Source organism: Eptesicus fuscus, chromosome 22 (genome assembly GCF_027574615.1).
Source record: "Eptesicus fuscus isolate TK198812 chromosome 22, DD_ASM_mEF_20220401, whole genome shotgun sequence".
Taxonomy (NCBI): Eukaryota; Metazoa; Chordata; class Mammalia; order Chiroptera; family Vespertilionidae; genus Eptesicus; species Eptesicus fuscus.
The window spans coordinates 12,215,938-12,239,231 of record NC_072494.1 but is presented as its reverse complement, the minus strand read 5'-3'; the positions used below and the strand labels follow the sequence as shown (position 1 = coordinate 12,239,231).

The 23,294-nt window shown below is 42.6% G+C and overlaps 1 protein-coding gene across 1 annotated transcript in view; it reads right to left on the bottom strand.

Annotated features, from left to right (window-relative positions):
* Positions 1 to 23,294, bottom strand: part of SPAG17 (sperm associated antigen 17) — a 147,091-nt gene that overhangs the window by 60,377 nt on the left and 63,420 nt on the right. Inside the window, exons 16-20 of the mRNA XM_028154227.2 lie at positions 17,543 to 17,598; positions 16,847 to 16,960; positions 5,229 to 5,383; positions 3,625 to 3,806; positions 1,890 to 1,981 (exon numbers count right to left, since the gene is read on the bottom strand). Coding sequence (XP_028010028.2) covers positions 1,890 to 1,981; positions 3,625 to 3,806; positions 5,229 to 5,383; positions 16,847 to 16,960; positions 17,543 to 17,598 — 599 coding nt within the window. The remainder of the gene's footprint in view (positions 1 to 1,889; positions 1,982 to 3,624; positions 3,807 to 5,228; positions 5,384 to 16,846; positions 16,961 to 17,542; positions 17,599 to 23,294) is intronic.

Below are 23,294 nucleotides of genomic sequence, written 5' to 3'. Positions count from 1 at the left end.
TTTTGGAGAACATTTAACAAGACTTTTCTAAGTGGTATCTCAGTGATCTTGAGAAAGAAGAACAAAGTTGGAGGAATCATGCCATCTGATATCAAACTCTACTACAAGGCCAACCTGATATAAATCTCTGCTACGAGGCCATAGCAATCAAAACAGCATGGTACTTGCACAAAAACAGACATCTAGATCAATGGAACAGAACAGAGAGCTCAGACATAAACCCATGCCTTTATGTTAATATTTGACAAAGGAGGCAAGAATGTGCAAAGGCCTAAAGATAGTCTATTCAATAAATAGTGTTGGAAAATTGAACAGATATGTGCAAAAAAACCCGAAACTATACCATCTTCTTATACCACACACAAGAACAAACTCAAAATTTATTAAAAATTAAAATGTTAGACTCAAAATCATAAATATACTAGAAGAAAACATAGGTAGTATAATTGCAAACATATTTAATAGCACTATTTTTTTCTACTTTATCTCCTTGGGCAAGGGAAACAAACAAAAAGAAAATGGGACTACATCAAACTAAAAAGTTTTTGCACAGCATAGGAAATCAGCAACAAAATGAAAAGACAACCCACTGAACATATTCGCTGATACATCTGTTTTATAAAGAACTTATAAGACTCAACACCAAAAACAAACAAACAATCCAATTAAAAAAATGGGCAAAGGACCTGAATAGACATGTCTCCAAAGATGATATACAGATGGCCAATAAATATATGAAAAGATGCTCAACATCACTAATCATCAGAGAAATGCAATAAAACCCACAGTGAGGTATCGCTTCACAGCTGTCAGAATGGTTATCATCAATAAATCAACAAACAACTGTTGGCTAGGATGTGGAGAAAAGGAACCCTCGTGTACTGCTAGTGGGAATGCAGACTGGTGCAGCCACTATGGAAAGCAGTATGGTGTTACCGCAAAAAATTAAAATTGGAACTAACTTATGACCCAGCAATTCACTTCTGGGAATTTATCCAAAGAAACCTGAAACTCTAATTCAAAAGGTTATATGCATCCCTATGTTAATTTTAATATTTTTTACAATAGCCAAGATTTAGGACCAGCACAAGTGCCCATCAGTAGATGAGCAGATAAAACAGCTATGGTACATTTACACAATGGTATGCTACTTGGCTGTAAAAAGGGAAAAAAATTTACTCTTTACAACAGCATGGATGGATCTGGAGATTATTGTGCTAAGTGAAATAAGCCAGTCAGAGAAAGACAAATACCATATGATTTCATTCATATGTGAAATTTGATGAATATATTGGACTAACAACAAAATAGAGACAGACTCATAGATAGAGAGCAGGTAGAAAGCTCTGGCGGGAGGATGTTGGGGAGTGGGAGAAGAGATTGAGCAAGAAAAGAAAAAAATATAGAAAAAACATACCAAATCTAAACCAAAACCAAACAAATGAAAACCCTCTTTGTATCTGTGCATGCATGCTATATAAGCATAAAAAATATGAAATTGTTAATATTTCTTATTTCAGGGGCATAGAAGAGCCAGGGTAATTTTGATTTATTATAAAAAGCATACATTACTTTTATAACTAAAAATTCCAATTAAAATATACAAACAAAACAAACACCTGCCACAGAAACAAAGAGTATGACAAGTTTGAACAAGGTGCTGCCCTGGATTTGGGTTACATAAAAATGAATGAGACAGCTTCCCTTACAGGCTTATCATCTGGCAGAAGAGTCAGCTTGGTAGAAAGACTATTATTTCATTATAGTTTTCAATTATTTCTGAATGTTTAGCAAAAAGATCATTTCCTCTTATACCACACAGACTATCCCCCAAAATTTCTGACTATGTGATTACTCAGTGTCATTTTTTTTTTCTTTCCTTGTATTACCTTCAGAGAGCCTTCTAAAACAAACGTCATTTTTTCCTTCTCTTTTTCTTTTTCTTGATCTGGTATCTCTGTTTTGCTCATTACTTTGTTACCTATAATCAGAAAAAATTAAACTTCTTAGTAACTCCCTAAAATAAAGTTTCATAGAAGGACCAAATGTCTGGGTTGTAGAGGATATCAAAGGCTATCAAGCTCAACTCCCCATTCATTCATCTCAGAATTGTTTCCCGCCATCTCCTGAATGGGCTTCTGAAGGGGAATTGAGCTTCTTGTGGTAGGAGGAACTCACTGTCAGTGGAGGCAGTGTGTTGAGAATTTAAAGCTTTTATTGAACTGGACTCTCTCTTCCTAGGGCATTAACCAATTAATCCTAATTTAACACGTTAAGATGACACAAGACAAATCTAACTTTTCCTTCTGCATTAAAGCCCTCCTCTGGCCATTATAATCATTCTGTTTGGAAGGTTTACATCTTTCCTGACTTGAGAGGACTCAAACTGAATGCAATACCTACCAGATGTATTCCAATCCCAAATTGGCCATTTTCTGGATTTTCTTAGGCACCTAGAGAAGGTGGCCCTACCTCTCTTTTTCCATTATTCCACTTACGCTCTCCTGCTGAGCCCCCATCAGGAGGAAGGCTCAGCTGATAGATGGATTATATTGTATAACCATTTTGGTGGATGGTGAATGATTCATTATTGACTTGGTTTGCTACGTTTTATTTTAGAATCAAACCAAGCACAAATTTCTCTGGTCATTAATGAGGTTGTAAAAGCTTTGGAAATTATATAACTTTGCTTCTTTATAAGAAATTACTCTCAACGTTGGCTTTTAGAAATAACGAGTATTATTAAGATGGAGTCCATTCTCTTTGCACAAACCCAGTGAATAATCTTTATTTTTCAGATGAATTTCTTCATTATTTGACTTTTAAAATCAACTATCTTTCCTTAGTCACCCTCTTCTCTCTCTTGACAGCATCAAAGCCATGGAAATTAACAAAACAAAGATACTGATCCAACATCCTGTCAAGTCTCTGCTACAGGTCCCAAGAATTCCTTTTCCCTTTAATTTAATTTAATTTTTTAATTGATTTTAGAGAGGAAGGGAGAGGGAGAGAAACATAAAAACATCAGTGATGAGAATCATTGCTCGACTGCCTCCTGCACACCCCCATTGGGGATCAAGCCCACAACCAGGAATTGTACCCTGACCAGGAATTGAACTGTGACCTCCTGGTTCATAGATGGATGCTCAACTACTGAGCCACACTGGCTGGCTTCCCTTTAATTTTAGATTCTACCCCAGGTTAGTGTTGGGACTCTTCTGTTTGCTCTTCTAAGGAACGTCTTGTTTTAACCTCACTTTTGGAATCTGTAATTTTTCTGTTGGAGACATCCAGACTCTGAATTTCCTTCATAATATAGTCAACACATTTTAGATAGCTGAACCTATCAACCTTAACAAGATCAAGATATTTGGTATTTTCCTAACATCACATTTGACCTGTACAACAGATTGAACCTTCCTGACCCGATAGGAAGTTGGGTCGATATTCCACTTGGGTATGATCTCATCATAGTAGGAATGCAGCTATTCTGTTTATTAGAGAAAATCAAGAATCACAGCAACTTTGCAGGCAACTTGTTTAAATCCTAAAATAGTCAGTTTTGGTTAAATGAAGAAATAGAAGAATGCCTTTGGACTTGTATAAATTGAAAAGCTTACTTACTACTAGATTTTTTAACAGAATAAATTTTGCTAGGAGAAACAACTTTGGCACTAATAGAAGATTTCAGTTCCATCTCAGCTTTGGTTTTAGCAATTTCCTCAGCCATTTTAGATTCCTGATAGAGAGCTTCTTCTTTTATGATCCAATCTTGAATGGAATTTGTAACAAGTTCCAAATAATTCCTTAAAAAAGCAAAGAGTTATTATTAATGAATGTTACAAAATACTTAAGATACTGACTGGGTAAATGAATTGATCCTAAATTGCCCATGTAACAAATATAACAGATTCAGAAACATCCTGGACATATTTTGTACAAAGTAGTCAAATATAAATACCCAGTGAGAATATGAAAACTGCCCAACTTCATTCACAATTAAAGACATGTAAATTTTAAAAACTAGATCTTTCTACCCAAGTCAAGGATTAAAATGTTTGATAATACTGCCCAGCCATGGTGGCTCAGTGGTTGAGTGCCAACCTATGAATCAGGAGGTCATGGTTTGATTCATGGTCAGGGCATATGCCGGTTTGGGGGCTCAATCCCAAGTGTGGGGTGTGCCAGAGGCAGCCAATCAATGATTCTCCCTCATCATTGATGAATTTATCTCTCTCTCCCTCTCCCTTCCTCTCTGAAATAAATAAAAAACATATTTATATTTTAAAAAGTTTGACAATATCAAGAGTTGACAGTTTGGAGAAGTCTCTCTCAACACAGTTGAGTTGGTGAGTTTTATGGTACAATCTCTTTTTAGGGAAATTTTATAGTACTATGGAAACTCTTTTAGTTGGCCATCAGCTAACTGACTCACTGGATTAACTGAAGCAATAAATGAAAAAAACAGAGTAATAGTTCAAGATTAGTTTGGTACACCTATTATGTGCCTTAATTGAAAAATAATTTTATGACCACAGTAGGTATACTCTTGTGGCTGTGCATGTGTGTGCCAGTACACAATTTGTCTCCCCAGCTATTCTCTAAGTCCATTCTCTATAACTTTTCTGTATCCCTTCTGACTAAGACATTTACTATACAAATAATAAATAATAGGTACATATTAACCAGCATTAAAAGATAATGAAATGCTCTTGTTATTAATGAAAAGAGAGAGCAAAGTTTCAAGATAGTAAAGGAATAACTAAGGAGCTTGGAAAAAAAAGTCACTGTTTCCTAGAGGTCTGTTTGCTGGGAGCCTGACCACTGGGCAGATATGTCACTCAGTTGACCTACCTGCTACTCTTTCCCAAATCAAATGGAGTTATCCCAAACCAGTATGCAGAATGTCCTGTTTTGTAGTTCCTACATGGAATCTTTCAGAGACAGTTTTATTGGAATCTAAATAAATCAAATGTAAGATAGTAGCATTTCTACTAGACTCGAGGGGGCCAGGAATGATATCTTCTTTAGGGGTATAGTATCACCACTTATCACAGTGCCTGACACACTTCAGATATTCAACTTGATGAGCTGAATTTTATCTACAGTACTAGTCAAATCTATTCATTGGGTTGAACCACCTAGTTAGACTAAGGAAATAAAATTTAAGTAAGAATTAACAAGTTAACTAAACTAAGATAACTAAGTAAACTAGCTAAGTTGGTTACCTGAATCCAACATTGGAGTGAAGAGCAATATTCCAATGTTCACAATGCAGATGTTGCATATTCATCGGGTTATGAAAGACTAAAAGTAAAGAGTTGTCCTGGGTATGGTAATAAGAATCTACACACTTGTATTGCTGATTGGCTTCTTGAAGAACCTGAAAATAAAAATAATTGCATTGTTGTGTGTTGTTTTTTGTTTTTTTCAAGAGAAGGGTCTCCTGCTAGAGCCCTTCTCTGCCCTCTACTCTTTCTCCCCTTATCTTCACACTGTTAGTTAGTCAAGGTGAGAGCATACAGGGTAGATATTTTTTAGAGCATTTCAGCAGTTCTTATACAAAAACAAATACTAGGCTCCAAATGTAGAGGCATTTGCTCAGGTGTTTTCCATTAAGGCTGCAGTTACTAATTTAACATTTTCCATGCCTTCATATAAATCATCTCATTTTATCATCATTAAACCACCCAGATAAATAGGTATAATTTTTTTAAAAACCCTCATATTTTAGCATAAATTGGGGCTGAGAGAAGATATTTGTCCAAGCACACGTTAGTCCCAGTGCCTGGGCTCAAAGTGTCTTTTGATTCTAAATGTCACCATTTCATACTCCACAGAGTGCTCTCTGCACCAGGCTGTACTACAGAGAAAGGAGGTGAGCAGTTTTTCTGATACATCTTATTTCTATCTGACTTCTAGCCCTGGCCTTTTCCAAAATATTCTATCCATAGCATGCACCGCAATTACAGCCCTCGGGAGAGGGGCACCGTGAGCAGCTGGTTGTCCTGTTTCCTTTTGCTGCCCATCAACGTGGGGGATTATGTCCATAGGAAAATAGACAGCGGTGGGGTTTGTTTGTTTTCATTTTCAGTACCAATTTGGTATAGGCAGCTATCAGTTCTTTGCTGTTCATGATATAAAGGCGCAGAATTGCATATTATGTTAGGAAAGAACTGTTTTGATTTTGCTTTTAATTTTTCACTGGTAGCGTAACCAAAATAGTACGTTTACTTCTCCAATCTCATGTCTTGTATGAGTGTCTTTATGGAGTGGCTCATCTGTTCTCTGAGAGCCTTTATAAAAAATACACATGTAGTGAATTTTTTTTTTTTTATGTAGGACACTATTTAAAACTGAACTTTTTTTTGAAAGGCAAATTTGACTTTAAACTGCCAAAACAAATAGTATGTCTATTTCTGATGAACATTTATCCTTCCTTCTATTAAAGAGCTCTGAAATCTGTGTTTCCATATTCACTTTGGCTGCTGGGATCTACAGAGCTAAGTTTCGGAGCTACAGTTGCTCTCAATCAATGTTTAAGTTTTCATACTATACCTTTCTTCTCTTTTTTATACCTTGGCTTTTTCTGATTAATATTAATGATTCATTAATTCTTTCATAAAAAATAAACATTTTCTATGTGTCAGGCACTGTGTAGGTTCTAGGTAGACAAAAATGAACAAAATACACAAGACTGTTCTCTAAAATCTGATTAAGATTTTTATAGCTCATTCTGAAGTTCTGAGAGGTGTTCTAAGAAGGCGAAATTGATGGGACATCTGATAGGTAGAGCATGGATTGGAGTAAGTGGGAGTGGAAGCAGGCATCTGATGGTAGGAGGATACTGTGGTAGAATACCAACCAAAGGACTTGTATGCATGCATATAAGCCTAACCAATGGACACAGACAACAGGGGGGTGAGGGCATGAGTGGGGGGATGGGATGGGGTAATGGGGGGTAAGGACACATATGTAATACCGTAATCAATAAAGAAAATTTAAAAAAATAAGATGATAGTTGGACTAAAGTAGCAGCAGTGGAGATGGTGAAGAGAAATTTTGAGGTTTACCCCTCAAAACCTGATGATGGGTCAGACATGTGGGATAAAGGAAAACTGAAATAAAGGGTGACTCTTAGCCTTAGGTTTGATAGTGACATTTCTGAGATGGATGAGGGGAGAAACATGCTTGGGTGGGGAACTTATGAGCTTAATGGGGGACACTAAATCTGAGATGCCTATCTGAAATTCAAGTGAAATTTGGAGGTAGTGTGGAGCTCAAGAGAGAGATTACTTATTATTTATTTGTATTTTTTAATTTTTAATTACATTTTACTTTCATTTTTATTTTGATTAGTTTCAGGTATACATCATAGTGGTTACATAATCATTCACTTTACAGAGTATTCCTCCTGACATTTCCAGTAGCTATCGGGCACCATAACATAGTTATCACAATATTATTGACTATGTTCCCTATGCTTTACTGTACATTCTATGATTATTTTGTGACTCCCAATTTGTACTTCTTAATCTCTTCACCTCTTTCATCCCCTCTACTCTGGCAACCACCAGTCTGCTAAGAGAGAAATAATTGGAAAAATAAAATTTTAAGAGTCATTAGCATTAGGACATAGGTAATAAATGAAATCATTAAAAGAAGGTTTAGAGAAGAAAGAAGATAGTTCAAAACTGAGACTTAAAGCACTTCAATATTTAGATATTAGGTGGAAGAATATTCAACAAAATTCCAAATGCAGCAATATGGTATGGTACCTTGGAAACCAAGACTGTTTCACAGAAAGTGACCTGCTTTGTGTTGATATTAAAAGGTTAAAAAAAGATAAAGGTAAGTGTATGTTAGATTTGAGAGGACAATTATTTTTTTTTTTTTTTTTAATTTCTTTATTGATTAAGGTGTCACATATTTGTCCTCATCCCCCCATTCCCATCCCACCCCTCTCCCCACGCATGCCCCAATCCCCTGTTGAACTTAACCGTTGGATAGGCTTATATGCATGCATACAGGTCCTTTGGTTGGACTCTCCCCCTCCCCCCACCCTCCCCCTACCCTCCCGTATCCTCCCTCTGAGGCCCGATAGTCCGATCGATGCCTCCTTGCTTCTGGTTCTGTTCTTGTTCCTCAGTCTATGTTGTTCATCATTTCCTCTAGATGAACGAGATCAAATGTCACTAGATATATACTAATAAGAACTGAGTGTGAGACGAGCAATAATATTTATGCTGACAGGCAAATGAATCAATCTGTAGCGAGCTTCCCCCTGGACCAACAGTTCTTTTGAGACCCAATTTCGATGTCCAGTAGTTCCTTATGTGTACATGTCAGCACTGACCCCTCAGCTCTGGATGGTGGACAAATGGTGGTAATGGAGGTCTGACTCCCTCTGGTTTGGTCTCGGCCGATCCCAGGGGCACGGCGTCACCTGGACTAAGGGGCACGTGGCCTCACCCATACCCAAGGGGCGCGTGGTCTCACCCGGGCTTGGGACCTAGCCTCACCCGGATGGATCCAGGGGCGCACGGCCTCACCCGGACCCAGGATCTGGCTTCACCCGTACCCAAGGACAATTGGCCTCTCCCAGACCCAGGGGCACGTGGCCTCACCCGGGCTTAGTTGCACAAGGCCTCACCTGGATCCAGGGACACATGGTCTCTCCCGGACCCAGGGACGCTTGGCCTCTCCCAGACCCAGGGCCACTTGGGCTCACCCGGGCCTAGGTGCACGAGGCCTCATCCGGATCCAGGGACGCATGGTCTCGCCCGGACCCAGGGACGCTTGGCCTCTCCCAGACCCAGGGGCACGTGGCCTCACCCGGGCCTAGGTTCACGAGGCCTCACTCGGATCCAGGGACACATGGTCACACCCAGACCCAGGAACGTTTGGCCATTCCCAGACCCAGGGCCACTTGGGCTCACCCGGGCCTAGGTGCACGAGGCCTCACCCGGATCCAGGGACACATGGTCTCACCCGGACCCAGGGACGCTTGGCCTCTCCCAGACCCAGGGCCACTTGGGCTCACCCGGGCCTAGGTGCACGAGGCCTCACCCGGATCCAGGGACACATGGTCTCACCCGGACCCAGGGACGCTTGGCCTCTCCCAGACCCAGGGCCACTTGGGCTCACCCGGGCCTAGGTGCACGAGGCCTCACCCGGATCCTGGGACACATGGTCTCACCCGGACCCAGGGATGCTTGGCCTCTCCCAGACCCAGGGCCACTTGGGCTCACCCGGGCCTAGGTGCACGAGGCCTCACCCGGATCCAGGGACACATGGTCTCACCCGGACCCAGGGACGCTTGGCCTCTCCCAGACCCAGGGCCACTTGGGCTCACCCGGGCCTAGGTGCACGAGGCCTCACCCGGATCCAGGGACACATGGTCTCACCCGGACCCAGGGACGCTTGGCCTCTCCCAGACCCAGGGCCACTTGGGCTCACCCGGGCCTAGGTGCACGAGGCCTCACCCGGATCCAGGGACACATGGTCTCACCCGGACCCAGGGACGCTTGGCCTCTCCCAGACCCAGGGCCACTTGGGCTCACCCGGGCCTAGGTGCACGAGGCCTCACCCGGATCCAGGGACACATGGTCTCACCCGGACCCAGGGACGCTTGGCCTCTCCCCGACCCAGGGCCACTTGGGCTCACCCGGGCCTAGGTGCACGAGGCCTCACCCGGATCCAGGGACACATGGTCTCACCCGGACCCAGGGACGCTTGGCCTCTCCCCGACCCAGGGCCACTTGGGCTCACCCGGGCCTAGGTGCACTAGGCCTCATCCGGATCCAGGGACGCATGGTCTCACCCGGACCCAGGGACGCTTGGCCTCTCCCAGACCCAGGGCCACTTGGGCTTACCCGGGCCTAGGTGCACGAGGCCTCACCCGGATCCTGGGACACATGGTCTCACCCGGACCCAGGGACGCTTGGCCTCTCCCAGACCCAGGGCCACTTGGGCTCACCCGGGCCTAGGTGCACGAGGCCTCACCCGGATCCAGGGACACATGGTCTCACCCGGACCCAGGGACGCTTGGCCTCTCCCAGACCCAGGGCCACTTGGGCTCACCCGGGCCTAGGTGCACGAGGCCTCACCCGGATCCAGGGACACATGGTCTCACCCGGACCCAGGGACGCTTGGCCTCTCCCCGACCCAGGGCCACTTGGGCTCACCCGGGCCTAGGTGCACGAGGCCTCACCCGGATCCAGGGACACATGGTCTCACCCGGACCCAGGGACGCTTGGCCTCTCCCCAACCCAGGGCCACTTGGGCTCACCCGGGCCTAGGTGCACAAGGCATCACCCGGATCCAGGGACACATGGTCTCACCCGGACCCAGGGACGCTTGGCCTCTCCCAGACCCAGGGCCACTTGGGCTCACCCGGGCCTAGGTGCACGAGGCCTCATCCGGATCCAGGGACGCATGGTCTCTCCCGGACCCAGGGACGCTTGGCCTCTCCCAGACCCAGGGGCACGTGGCCTCACCCGGGCCTAGGTGCACGAGGCCTCACCCGGATCCAGGGACACATGGTCTCACCCGCACCCAGGGACGCTTGGCCTCTCCCAGACCCAGGGCCACTTGGGCTCACCCGGGCCTAGGTGCACGCAGCCTCACCCGGATCCAGGGACACATGGTCTCGCCTGGACCCAGGGGTGTGTGGGCTCTCCCAGACCCAGGGGCGCTTGGCCTCGCCCGGGCATGGGGTCCAGCGTCATCCGGGTCCAGGGGCACTTGGCCTCACCCGGACCCGGAGTCCGGCCTCACCTGGACCCAGGGGCATGTGGCCTCACCTAGACCCAGGGACGTGAGGCCTCACTTATACCCAGAGGCGTGTGACCACACCCGAGTCCAGAGGCGCGCAACCCCGCCCGCACCCGGGTCTCAGCGGGGCCCCGTCTTCCCGATCCCAATTCCTGCTGGTCAATCCCCCCTCAGCAATTCCCCTGGCCATCCTTCCAGAGCTCCAGTATGGCTGCTGCAGAGCTCGTCGGGCGGCGGCTCGGCGAAGTTCCGGTGCACCCGGTGCATGGCGGTGGGCCAGTCTTGCGTCGCTGCGTCGGCCCTTGGGTCTGCATAGGTGGCCGGTCGCCGAGCATGCGCACCTGGCCGCTTCCGGGGCGTTGAGATTCTTGACGGACTCAGAGGTCAGCAAGCGCGGAGTCTCCCACCCCATGTCTCATAGGGGCTCGTCTGTCCGTGCTTGGCTGCCAGTGGAGCCGTCCCCTCAGCCGGAGACCGCCGGGGGAACTGCGCCGAGCACGTTCCAGGCCGCTGTTGTATCGCCTGAGCCATAGTTCTTTTGTGTCGCCTGAGCTGTAGTTCTTAAAGTGTGGTCTTTGGGTCACCGGCATCAGCATCATCCCACATACCCCTCTTTTATTCTAGTTGTAGAGCTTCTACTCAGCCAGCCCTATGGTGGTCTTGGATGGTGTCTGCTCTGCTCTCTTGTCGTAGTCTCAAAGTTGTTGTGGTAGGCAACAATCAGGCTTCCGCCCTATGCCTCCATCTTGGTCCTCCTTTGTATAGTTAAGTCTTGATTGTTGTTGGTGTCACTGGGGGGGCTCTCTTTGTCTATAAAGGAAGAGTTGCTGTGCAGGAGACACGTTTATGGGCCGGGTCTTGGTGCAGCAAAGCTTTGACGCTCACTGAATATTCCTGTTGAATGTGTCCCTTATGCACGTGGTTGAAATCTGGTGTCCTCTCCCACAGACCACTAGATGCCCTCGTTTCTGGGTCTCCAATGGGGTGTAGATCAGCTACTGCCTTAGGCACTCAGCAAGGATTACAGCAAAAACTGTAGTTTCTTCCTCCTGTCTGAGTGGCCCTGGAGCAGTCCGACTAGAACAGCAGATCATCTGGTCCGCTGCCAGAGGGCAGGCCACCCACATGCATAAGCCGTTGCTTGGGGCGCAGGTGTGCCTGCAAGACTTGCGGGGCAGGTCTTCAAAACATGCGGGGCGGGTCCCAGGGGGGGGCGGGGTCTCAGGGCGCCAACAGGCCATGGTGCGGCGAGCCTCGATGGCTGTGAGTCTGGTCCTTCTGCCTTCCATGTATCTAAGTCCCCTCGTTCCGCACTCCAGCGCAGCAAACACTGATTGCTGGGCGCACCTCTGCAAGAGTCCCGCCTCTCCCCGCAGGCATCTGGGTCTCCCGGGGTTCGCCAGAAGATGGGTTTCAGGGTGATGGAGAGCTAATCTCCCTTAGGTTTGGAACAAAAGCCCCTTTCCCCCGCCACCAGCCAGACCCACGCACCTCCACACCTCATCCCCTCCGATTTCGCTGGGTGCGAGGCAACAGAACAGCCTTTAACCTCCGCCGCCATCTTTTTCAAACTTCTCAATTTGTACTTCTTAATCCCTTCATTTCAGTCAACTCTACTGAAGTCTAGCGCCGCCGGGAGGTGCAGGGAAAGGGCGCCCGGGCCTCCGTCTGGTGCGCGGTGCACGCGTCCCGCGGAACCAGGCGCGCGAGGGCTGCGCGGCTGGGACGGGCACTAGGTGGCCGCCGAGCTCCAGGCACCGCCATCACCGTGTTCCGGACGTCGCCGCCGCGGCGTCCCCCCAATTTATACTTTTTAATCCCTTGAATTCAGTCAACTCTACTGAAGTCTAGCGCCGCCGGGAGGTGCACGGAAAGGGCGCCCGGGCCTCCGTCCGGTGTGCGGGGCGCGCTGCCCGCGGGACCAGGCGCGCGGGGGCTGCGCGGCGGGGACGGGTGCTGGGAGGCCGCCGGGCTCCCGGCGCCGCCGCTGCGGCGGCGTCCCCAGCGTCCCGGGCCGGGCGGCCTGCGGGGGCGGCGGAGTTGCGAAAGTGAGTGAGTTTCCCAGGGTTTCGCCCGGAATGGGGTTCAGTGCAATCGGGGCCGGTGCTCAGCGCACTCCGGAGCCTTTATCTCCTTCCTGCCAGTGAACTCCGGCCAGGTCATCAGCCGCCCCCTCCTCTCCGGTTCCATCCTCCCCGCAGGCGCGTGTGCTCGTGTCTCCGCCCGTTTCTCCATACCTCAGGCTTTTACGGCTTCCCCGACTGTCCCCGTGGCCTTCTCCTTCCCCCCAGCTGTGGCCATTTCAGTCCGCCAGCTCTCCTGTGGTTCTGGACGATGTCCGTTCTGACCTCTAGTTGTATTTTTGAAATTGTTGTGCCCGGCTGCAGGTTAGGTGTTTAACCTATGCCGCCAACTTGGTTTCTCCAGTCTCATGGGGTTCTTTAGAGTTTCGAGAGGACAATTATTGGTGACTCTTAAAGATGCAGCTTCATGGAGGAGTGAGGACAGGGCCCAAATGAAATAAATTAAGGTCTGAAATGAACTTCCAGTTTCAGATGGAAGATTAAACACAGGTACACCCTAACATCTCACTAAAAAAGGAAACAGTAGAATTATTGGTTTTTTGATATTACAAAGTTGAAGGCCATGGGAGAGGAGACAAAGCAACATTTCTGAAGCTGGAAAACAGAAGTATAAGTGGTAACTGACTTAGCAGGATATTAGAAAGCCAAATCCTCAGATTAACTTTAGGAGAGACCAGAACAACCTTATTTGTGTGTAGAAATGCAGAAAGGCTCAGAAAATGGCAGTACTAGGTGCCTCTGCAAATGGCATTGAAAATAGGAAGATCAATTCAAAGCCGTTTTAAAAAGGTTTTAGGGCCCCCAGAAGCCCTCGACAGGTTTGAGCAGCCAGGTGGCTGCAGTCTTCCTCCTCAGCAGAAGGAGGGAGGATTATTGGCTCCAGAAGGTGGCAGTGGATTCTAAGAAGAGAGACCCTAGGCACTGCTGAGGGAGAGATGTACTACAGAGAAAAGGAATTGTATAAAAGTCTAATTCAGCATTGTTCAATAGAGACACAAGGTAAGCCACAAATGTGAGCCACATGTAATTTTAAATTTTACAGTAGGTATATTTTAAAATATTAATAATTCAATACATAATCAACACATAATCAATACATAATCAATACAAAAATTGTTCATGAGATATATTATTTTTTATATTGTCTTTGAAATCTAGTGTGCATAGAATTTATATAGCTATATATACTAGTAGATCATATATAGTTATATATACTAGTATATCATATATAGCATTCTTATAGCACATCTTGATTTGAATGCTCTACATTTTCAAGTACCAGAAGCTACATGTGACTAGTGGTGACCACATTGGACAATGCAGATCCACAGACTGAATGGTTAGAAAACTAACTGCCTTCTCCCTATCACTCAGCTCCCAAAACCCTGACAGGCAAGTTATGTCTTTCAGACAGGAAATTAGATTTTTTTTTCCTGGAGAATCTAAATCGCCCAAGAGAACAGATCTAACATACCAACACTGATGGGTCTCTCAGGGAAATCCCTCAGCCAAATCACCAATGATGAAGTCCAGTTATTGACAACTCCTCACCCCTGGACCTTATGCAGCACTTCCTGTCATATTTTAGTGTCTGGTTATTAATATGAACAAAGAGGCAAGATATCATTAGATATTGCTCTCTAATATGAAAAATGGAGGCAAAAAATAAATCCCCAAAAAAAGAACTTGAGAAAAAAGAGACACTGCTGGGAGAAAACACTAAGACTTCAAAGGACTTTAATATCCTCATAGAGATAAGAGAAGATATGGTTTTAGGGAACGTGAACTGGATGCTATAAAAAAGGTAATATAAAATTATAAATAGAACTTTAGAAAATTAAAATGATAATGCCAGAACTAGAAGACCCAGTAGAAGAATTGCATGAAAGCTGAGCCATATTCCCAGAACTAAAAGATCAAGTGTTGGAATCTAGGAGGGAAAAGATAATGAAATTGGGAGTACAGTCCAGGAAGTCCAACACCAGAATCATAGTAGTCACAGGAAGAAAGAATAGGAAAAATGAGGGGAAAGGATTGTCAAAGAAATGATTATAGAATATGCTCCAGAATATAAAGATAGGAGTTTCAAGGTTGTCCTGGGCTCACTGGTGTAATACTCAGCAATAGAACCACACCAAATAACATCAACAGGAAGTCTAGACCATTGGAACAAAGAGTCCATCTTAAAAACCTCCAGAGAGAAGGAAGAAATAGACTCAAACAACTGGTAAGGAATCAGAATTTCATTGATTTTTCTCTAAGAGAATCCAGGAAGCTAGAAGACCATTGAGGAATGCCTTCAAAGTTTTGAGGGAAAATGCTTTTTAACTTAGCATTTTTATTTAGCTAAACTGTCAGTCAAAGGTAAGGGTAGAATTAAGATGTTTCCAAATATCAACTGCCTCAATAATGTACCTGCTCTATATCTTAATTCAAGAAGCAACTGGAAGAGCTGGCCCCCTACAAAAAGAGAGTAAGCCAAGAGAGAAGATGAGTTGGAATTCAGGAAACAGAATATCTAACTGGAAAGAGAGGCAAAGGATGTGGCCAGGATGATAAAGTAAAGGGAGCTCCCAGGACCACAGCTGTGCAGCAGGCCTAGAGGGCAAATAGGAGTTCAGAGCATATGGGAGAGATATTGCTTAGACAATAAAATTGATAGAATACTTGTTAGGTTTGAATGTATTAAAAGGAGATTTACTCTTTGATAGAGAGCTCGGGGATGAGTAGTGATAAATGCATAGTAAACAAACATGAAAAAATGGGAAAATGAACTCCAGGAAAAATAGAAATTATATCAGAAAAGGAAATGTACCAGTAAGAATACAATACTACACAGTTTCAGCTGTGAATAACAATTATATAACTGAAATAAAGTAAATATTGAATACAGACCCAACCAAAAATTATGAGAGTTAACAGTGTCAGAGAATGACAAGAAGTGTTAGAGTGCAAAGGGGTGTGTGGTGTGTGTGTGTGTGTGTGTGTGTGTGTGTGTGTGTGTGTGTGTGTGTGTTTTGGGTGGGGGTGGGCAGAGCTGTTTTCTCAATAGAGTCAATTGATGGTAATGCCTAAAACTAAAGCTAAATAAAATATACTTGTTATTTAAAGATAACAGTTAAGTAACAACAACAAAAGGGAAATGGCTTGAAGGTTTTTACATCTGGGAATACAGGCTCAGGGGTGGGAGGAAGCTGCTATTTTTCGTAGGAGTCTTTTTTTTTTCATTTTAATTTCTTTATTGATTAAGATATTACATATTTGTCCTCATCTGGCTTTAAGAATATGTGGATCTAAAACTTGGAGGAAAGAGTCCAGTTTTAAACATAAAATGTAAAAACAACAAAAGGAATTAGTTTTAGGATTACTTGTTAATATAGTGGTTAAGAGCACAAGTTCAAGGGCCAGATTTCTTGGGTTCATTGTCTGCTTCTCTCACTTATCAGCATGCGACTTTGGATGAGTTACTACTGGTCAAGGTGCCTCTGTTTCCTACCACTTACCTAGTGTCTACTTCATAGATTTAGTGAGAGGTTAAATGAGCTAAAATGCATACTAACCATTGCCTAGCAGATGGTAGGTGCTCAATAAATGTCAGTTGTTGCAGGTTCCATTGGCCTGTTAATTGCATCAGAAATCCTCTGAAATGTAGTGAAAACTGAACAGAACTGACAGGCAATATGGGGGGGAAAATGAGGCTGCTTCCCCAAAACGGCTTACTTCCTTTTGTCAAGAAAATGTGTGCAGCAGTCACGTACATTTCTCTTTTTCTTAAAAGATTTGATGAAAAGATCCTTTTGGAAAGTACATTTTAAACTCTTTTGGAGATTCACTGCCTATGTGTAGCTGGATCTGAGAAGAACTCATTTATAGCTGAAGTAAAGGGGGATAGTGATACAAACTAGATTTGAGAGTGACTTAGGAGTGAACTGCTCTAAATCACACCAGGACACATCAGACCGCTCCCCCACACAATCCATTACTACCTGCAGCAGAACTTTCGGTTTAAAATGCTCAGTATAACTCCAGTCCATTAGACTGCGTTGCTGCGTTTTCTGAATGTCCTCTAACTCTGCTTCCACAGCCATCTTCTTGGGTTGCTAAAAAAATCACAGGAATACGATTTCAGCTTTAATCTGTGTAAGTACAAATGGAGCCCTCGTGGACTTCATCAACTAGCCAGCATGCACTCCATCTAATTGGGGAAATCTGCATATGTATAAATCCATATGGCAACATTTTAGGAGACCTGCTGCCAGAAAGAGTATGCCTTTGACTTTTTTTTTATGGGCAACATAATCTAAATATTTTTATTGTTAGGTTATACTCTTCGGAGTCCTGTTAGCAATTATAGGCAGGTTTTCTGAACTCTCTTCAAGACAGTATTAGTTCTACACGGCTGTATGGTCAGCAGGTGTTTGTGAGGTTGCCAAGCCACATTGTCTAGAGAGGAGCATGGAGCTTGGAAGTTTTGCTTAATCGGGCTAGTGAAATTAACTCCTCTCTCTCCAGTTGGAGCTGGTCTGGGGATTTCTGAATAATCTCTCTCCTTCTCTGGCATCTGCATTCTCTTGCCAAGCATCTTTTCTTTCTTTCTTTTTTTTTTTTTACTGTTTCTTATTCTGGGTCACGGTTTTCTCTGATGATCTTGTCTCTACACTTTTAAGAAAGTAATTTCTTACCTTTTCAAGAGAACCCGCCTTTGTGACTGCCTCATCTTTGATCTCGTTGGTCTGCTCTGTAAATCAAAGACACCAACATCCAGTTGTGTTTGGGCTTTGTTCTTGCCTTTGTCAGTGCTGTGCCTTTTTGTTGCCCATATGATCTATGTTTCTGTGCTGAAAAGGTAATTCCTGAAAGGCATGTTTCATGCCTCCAAAAAGGTGTTTGTGTCAATAACTCTAAATCAGTGTCTATCTAGAAAAGTGATACTAAACCCTTTGAAAAGAACCCAGCTTCCTATATATACATTCCTAAATCACATCAGATATGCTGACTTCAGACTGTACCACTCACGACTATGTACCTTTACCTTTACAAGTTGCAGATATTTACTGATTAAATTGTATCAACTGCTTAGTACACACTGATTGTCTTGTCATGCTGGCAATGATCACAAACTCTTTTCAAATTTCTGTTGGTCTATCTCATGAGCCACAGACAAGATCAGGGCAGAGGATGTATGAAAAGGAGAACTACCAGATAAATGAACATCCAATGATAAAATGAACCTCTTCTTCCACTCATTAATCATTTATTAATGTGGAAACCATTTAATGAGCATCTATAGATATATAGATGGGGTTTAACAAATCTTAGTTCAATGAATGGGTAGTTGGACTCCATGAAACCATGGACCAATATGAGTCATGCACACTAGCTCTCCTTGTGACCCAAGAGAATCCTTATCAGATGACTGGGATTGAGATATGATCCTTGGCCATGGAACAAACAGCCACATGAATGGGCAGAGAAAGAACAGAGTCCTGCTATTGATCTCTGCATCACCATGCTTTTGTAGTTCCTAAAGTTAACGAATGTTACATATAAAAAAGATGTCCATGATAAATTAGTTTAACATGGATAAACAAGCATCTTTACTGTGAACATCTCAAAGTTTGTAATATACTCTTGTGATTATGAATCTCTAATAGAGAAATTGATAAAGTATATAGCACATTCCAAATTTGACCAAAGAAATGGAGTAGGAAATGAATCTTGTAAGCTATTTGTGGTGCTGCTGAATCACTGAGCCAATCTGACTTTTTATCACCCTTAGAATAATAGAAAATTAATACCTATAAAGTAATATATGAAAGGTCTCCAGCCTCTCTCTCCAAATGCATCTCCCTCCGCTCTCCCTTGTTCATTCCACTCCAGACTCACCAGCCTGCTTGTGGTGTCATGAAGTTTTTGCACTTGCTTTTCTCTGTCTGGCATGCTTTGCTTTGAAATATTCATGGATTGCAAATTCTTACTTCATTCATATTACACAATGTTACCTCTTCAAAAGCCTTCTGTCTCATACTCTGCTTCATTTTTAATCATGGAATTTATCAGGGCCTAATACTATTTAAAATAATTGAAGGGGGAATCTACATCATATATTGAAACTGGAAATCTATGTAGAAAGAGCAGAAATGTGGCAGAAACGCTGTAACAAAAGCTTATTTGGGGGTAAGCATAAGATTTGTGGCAAAGACAACCATATCTGGGCTTCCAGAGGGAGTAGTTAATTATGTCTAACAAGGAGGGGACAATGTTTTTCTTTCTTTTAGGAGCATAGCTACTTACATTTTCATTACTGGTTCCATTCTGCCTTGGGCTGCTGAAGGTGACAGCATGAATGTTCCATTTTGATTTGAGTAAAACTATAAAGTCAGTTCAGTTCAGTATTTATTTAAATATATTCACTCAAGAGAAAACTCAGGCCAACTATAACTCTAAATAGACCATGATGTCCCATGTGTCCTTGAGCAATTGATATGAAATCTGTGGAATAAAAATTATTCTATTCTGTGGTATGCCAGATTTCCGGGAGATTTGATACTCCCTTCTGTGTTTAAGGATCCAGCAGAAAGTCTCCAGTTTAGAAAATATGTTCTAAAAATTGTGCATCAGTTATTTTGTCAAAGGAAAGAACATTCACCAACTAATCTGAACTCTTTAATAGAAGAGCAAATATCATTTTTTTCTTTCTTTCTGATTTCAGCCTTCAACCACATAACCCTTTGACAGTGTGATTCAGTAGTTTTTGACACATCTGGAAATAGATGCGTTCTCATCCCTTTGAAAAACAGCTTTCCTAATCTGTTTTACTTTAGAGATAACAAGATCCCTCTGCAGAGCAGTTACTTTATTAAAAAAACACCCAACAAGCATAAAGGGCACATCTAAACCTATAGCCTCATGGTTATCAACTCTCAGTTTTTCATAAATATCCAATAGGCCCTGTCAAGTTCAAAAACAGTCTCAGATGGAAATACAGTGTTTGGTTAAGAAAAGCACAAATATTCAGCCCTTCATGTCCAGGAAAGGCTTTTATATGTATTTGATGCTAAGATGGTTGTGCAAGAAATACATTAACAATTTCTGCTTTGTTTAAAAAGATTTAAAGTGGCTGCTTTAGAAGTGTGAGACATAGTTAAGGGGAAAATGCAAGATCACCACAAAAAAATATCTCATCCACAACAGCCACACCACAGTAAGGCACTAAGCTTCAACTGCCCTACCTGGTTCAACTGTAACCATTCCTTGATGTGGGCCCACATGTGCCATGTAGAATCCCTTCTGAGTCTCAGCTCCAGCTCTCAAGATTGCTCAGTCTCCAGGACACACTGATAATGTTCAGCCTTGATCATTTAGGAAGTTGCTATATCTATCTACTTTTCACCAGAATCCAGAATGCCAGTTTATGTGGTTTGACCACCAGGTGGCAAAAGTTGCCTAAGGAAAACCATATACCAGTTGCTCTAAAGGAAAAAAAGCAAAAGCAAAACGAAACAAAAAAACAAAGGAAAAAACCCTCAAGTTTAATATCTCTCCTGGCTTATTCTGGCTCCATATTAATTCAAAGTGACTTATTTGTCATATGTGTATATTTCCATAGGATGCCCTCATGCTACACCACCCCTGGTTAACTTATTTATTTTTTTGTGAGCTAGGCTAATAGATGAAGGCACTTAGAACAGGGAAATATGGAATCAACATTGGGAAAAAAGGAAGGAAGACCCAAATGTAGCAAAATCAGGACAAGTACCAGCATGAAGAAGAGATTATGAATATGGTAAACCATTAGATGCATCACAAGGAATTTCTGGAACTGTGGAAGCCCCAAGACACAGTGAAGAAAACGTTGGTTGGAATTAGCCTTCTATGTGGTTGAACAAGTTATTTAACCTGCTCTGAGTCTTCATTTCCTCATCTTTAGAACTGGGATAATAGTATTTTCCTTATAGGCTTGATGTTTATATAAAGTATTAGTTAATATAAGTAAAATATCTTAGCATAGGGCTTGGAATAAGGCATGGCAATATTCAAATAGATTTTCTTTAATTTTACTCCATTGATGATTTCCTTTTCTACCCTCATCTAGATAAATGAAAATGGTAAGTTAACCATTCAGTCAATACTGACTTAACACCTATTCTCTTGTGGCACTGACCACTTACTTTTTTAATGCTTAAAGACTTATAAAATATAACACATACAGAAAAGTGTGTAGAATATAAATATTTGGCATAATGAATAATGATAAAGAAAAGTCCTAGCACTCCAGACATCTCATGTGCATCCTTTCACAACCACAATTTCCTTATTAAGTTTTCATAGTAATCCTATTTTTTTGTGTGGATTATTTTGGGTTTTCTACAAACACAATATTTACAAATAATATTTTTGTTTCTTCCTTTTCAAACCTTACATTTTTTTTCTCTTTTTCTTACCTTACTGAGTTGTCTAGCATCTCCAATGCAATTTTAAATACATATGTTTATAGTGGACTAGAGTGCATGAAATTGATGCACTTGGGGGGGTGGTCCCTCAGCCCCGCCTGCACCTTCTCACTATCAGGGAACCCTCAGGGGATGTCCAACTGATGGCTTAGGCCCGCTCCCCATGGATATAAGCTATAGATATAGATATAGATATAGATATAGATATATCCTTATAATAAAAGCCCAATATGCTAAGTGTCTGGTCATCCAGTCATCCATTCAACCAATCAAAGCGTAATATGCTAATAATATGCTAAGGCCGCTCAACTGCTCGCTATGATGTGCATTGACCACCAGGGGGCAGATACTCTGATTGGTATGTTAGTTTGCTGCTGGGGTGTGGCCATCTGGGACTGAGCCAGACGGGCTGGGCACATCCTGGAGCCCTCCCGCGGTCCCTCCCCAGCTGGCCAACCTACCTACGTCCCTCCCCAGCCCCAGTCGTGCACCAGTGGGGTCCCTGGGCCTGGCCTGAGCCCTCTGGCAATTCGGGCTGAGGGCCCCCCCTTCAATCCATGAATTTCGTGCACTGGGCTTCTAATATATATATATATATATATACATATATATATATATATATATATGTATACACACACACACACACACATACATATATATGTATATATATATATACATACATACACACACATGTGTATATGTGTGTGTGTGTGTGTGTATATATATATATATATATATATATATATATATATATATATTCCTCACCTAAGGATATGTTTTAGAGAGAGAGGAAGGGAGAGAGAGAGAGAGAAAGAGAAACATCAATGTGAGAGGGAAACATCAGTTGATTACCTATGGTACATACCTCAAACCAGAGATCAAACCCACAACCTTTTGGTGTAGGGATGTTCCAACCAACTGAGCCAGATGGCCAGAACAGTATATGGTTAATATTTTTAAGATAAACATACTTATGGCATTTAAGAAGCTACAGTGTTATAGAGGCTTGAATATAGGCATATGCATTACTGTAATAAGTAGCAGGAAATGACAACTAATGCAATAAAGAAAGTATAGACTAATTGTTACCATGGAAATGCTAAGGAGGCATTTCCAGATGGACACATCTAACAAAGTCTCATGGAGGTGCTATTGATACCTAATCATCATAAAAAAGAGAACCCTAGGTGGAGCAAATTGTGGGGAAAAGGCACAGGGACTGAAAAGAGCAGGTTGTATAGAAGAAATAGGGCCTAATTCTATTTGGCTAGAGCATGAGATGAGTGAGCAAAAAGTAAAAAGAAGAAGGGGTTTCAGAAAAGTAATTTAGTACTATTATCAAAGCTTGTAAAGCAGGCCAAGGAGTTGGGTTCTATTTTGGAAATAGTAGGGAGCCATTGAATGTTATAAACAGGAAAATAACTGAGCTGTATTTAAAGTAATTAATCTGACAGCTATATGTATGATAGCTCAATAAAAATTTAGCTTAATATTTTTCTACTTCTATACCTCCAAATATGAAAATATATGTGCTTTATTCATGAATGAGACTATACCTCCAAATATGACAACATATATGCTTTATTCTAGAATGAGAGGAATTATATGAGCTATAAGGAGGAAAAGAAAGGGATCAATGTTCATTGAGTATTGATTTTGTATAAAGCTATGTACTAGGCAGTTCATTATGTTATTGCAAGTAATTTTAAAATAATTTTTTCATATAAGTATACTAACCCTGTGAAACACTAGTGATAAAAGTTTTAATTATCTTTAAGTTACAATAATATAATTCATAATTATATTTTTAAGTAATAAAAATGCACTATGTTTACTAAAGTAAGAGTGGACAAAGAGGCTTTAGGAAATTTTGAAAAACAAGGGTTGAAATAAAAAGGATTTACTGACTAGTAACACTCATTAACAAAGTTTAATTACCCAAATAACTAATATATTAAAAAGTTTTTCAATTGAAATGGAG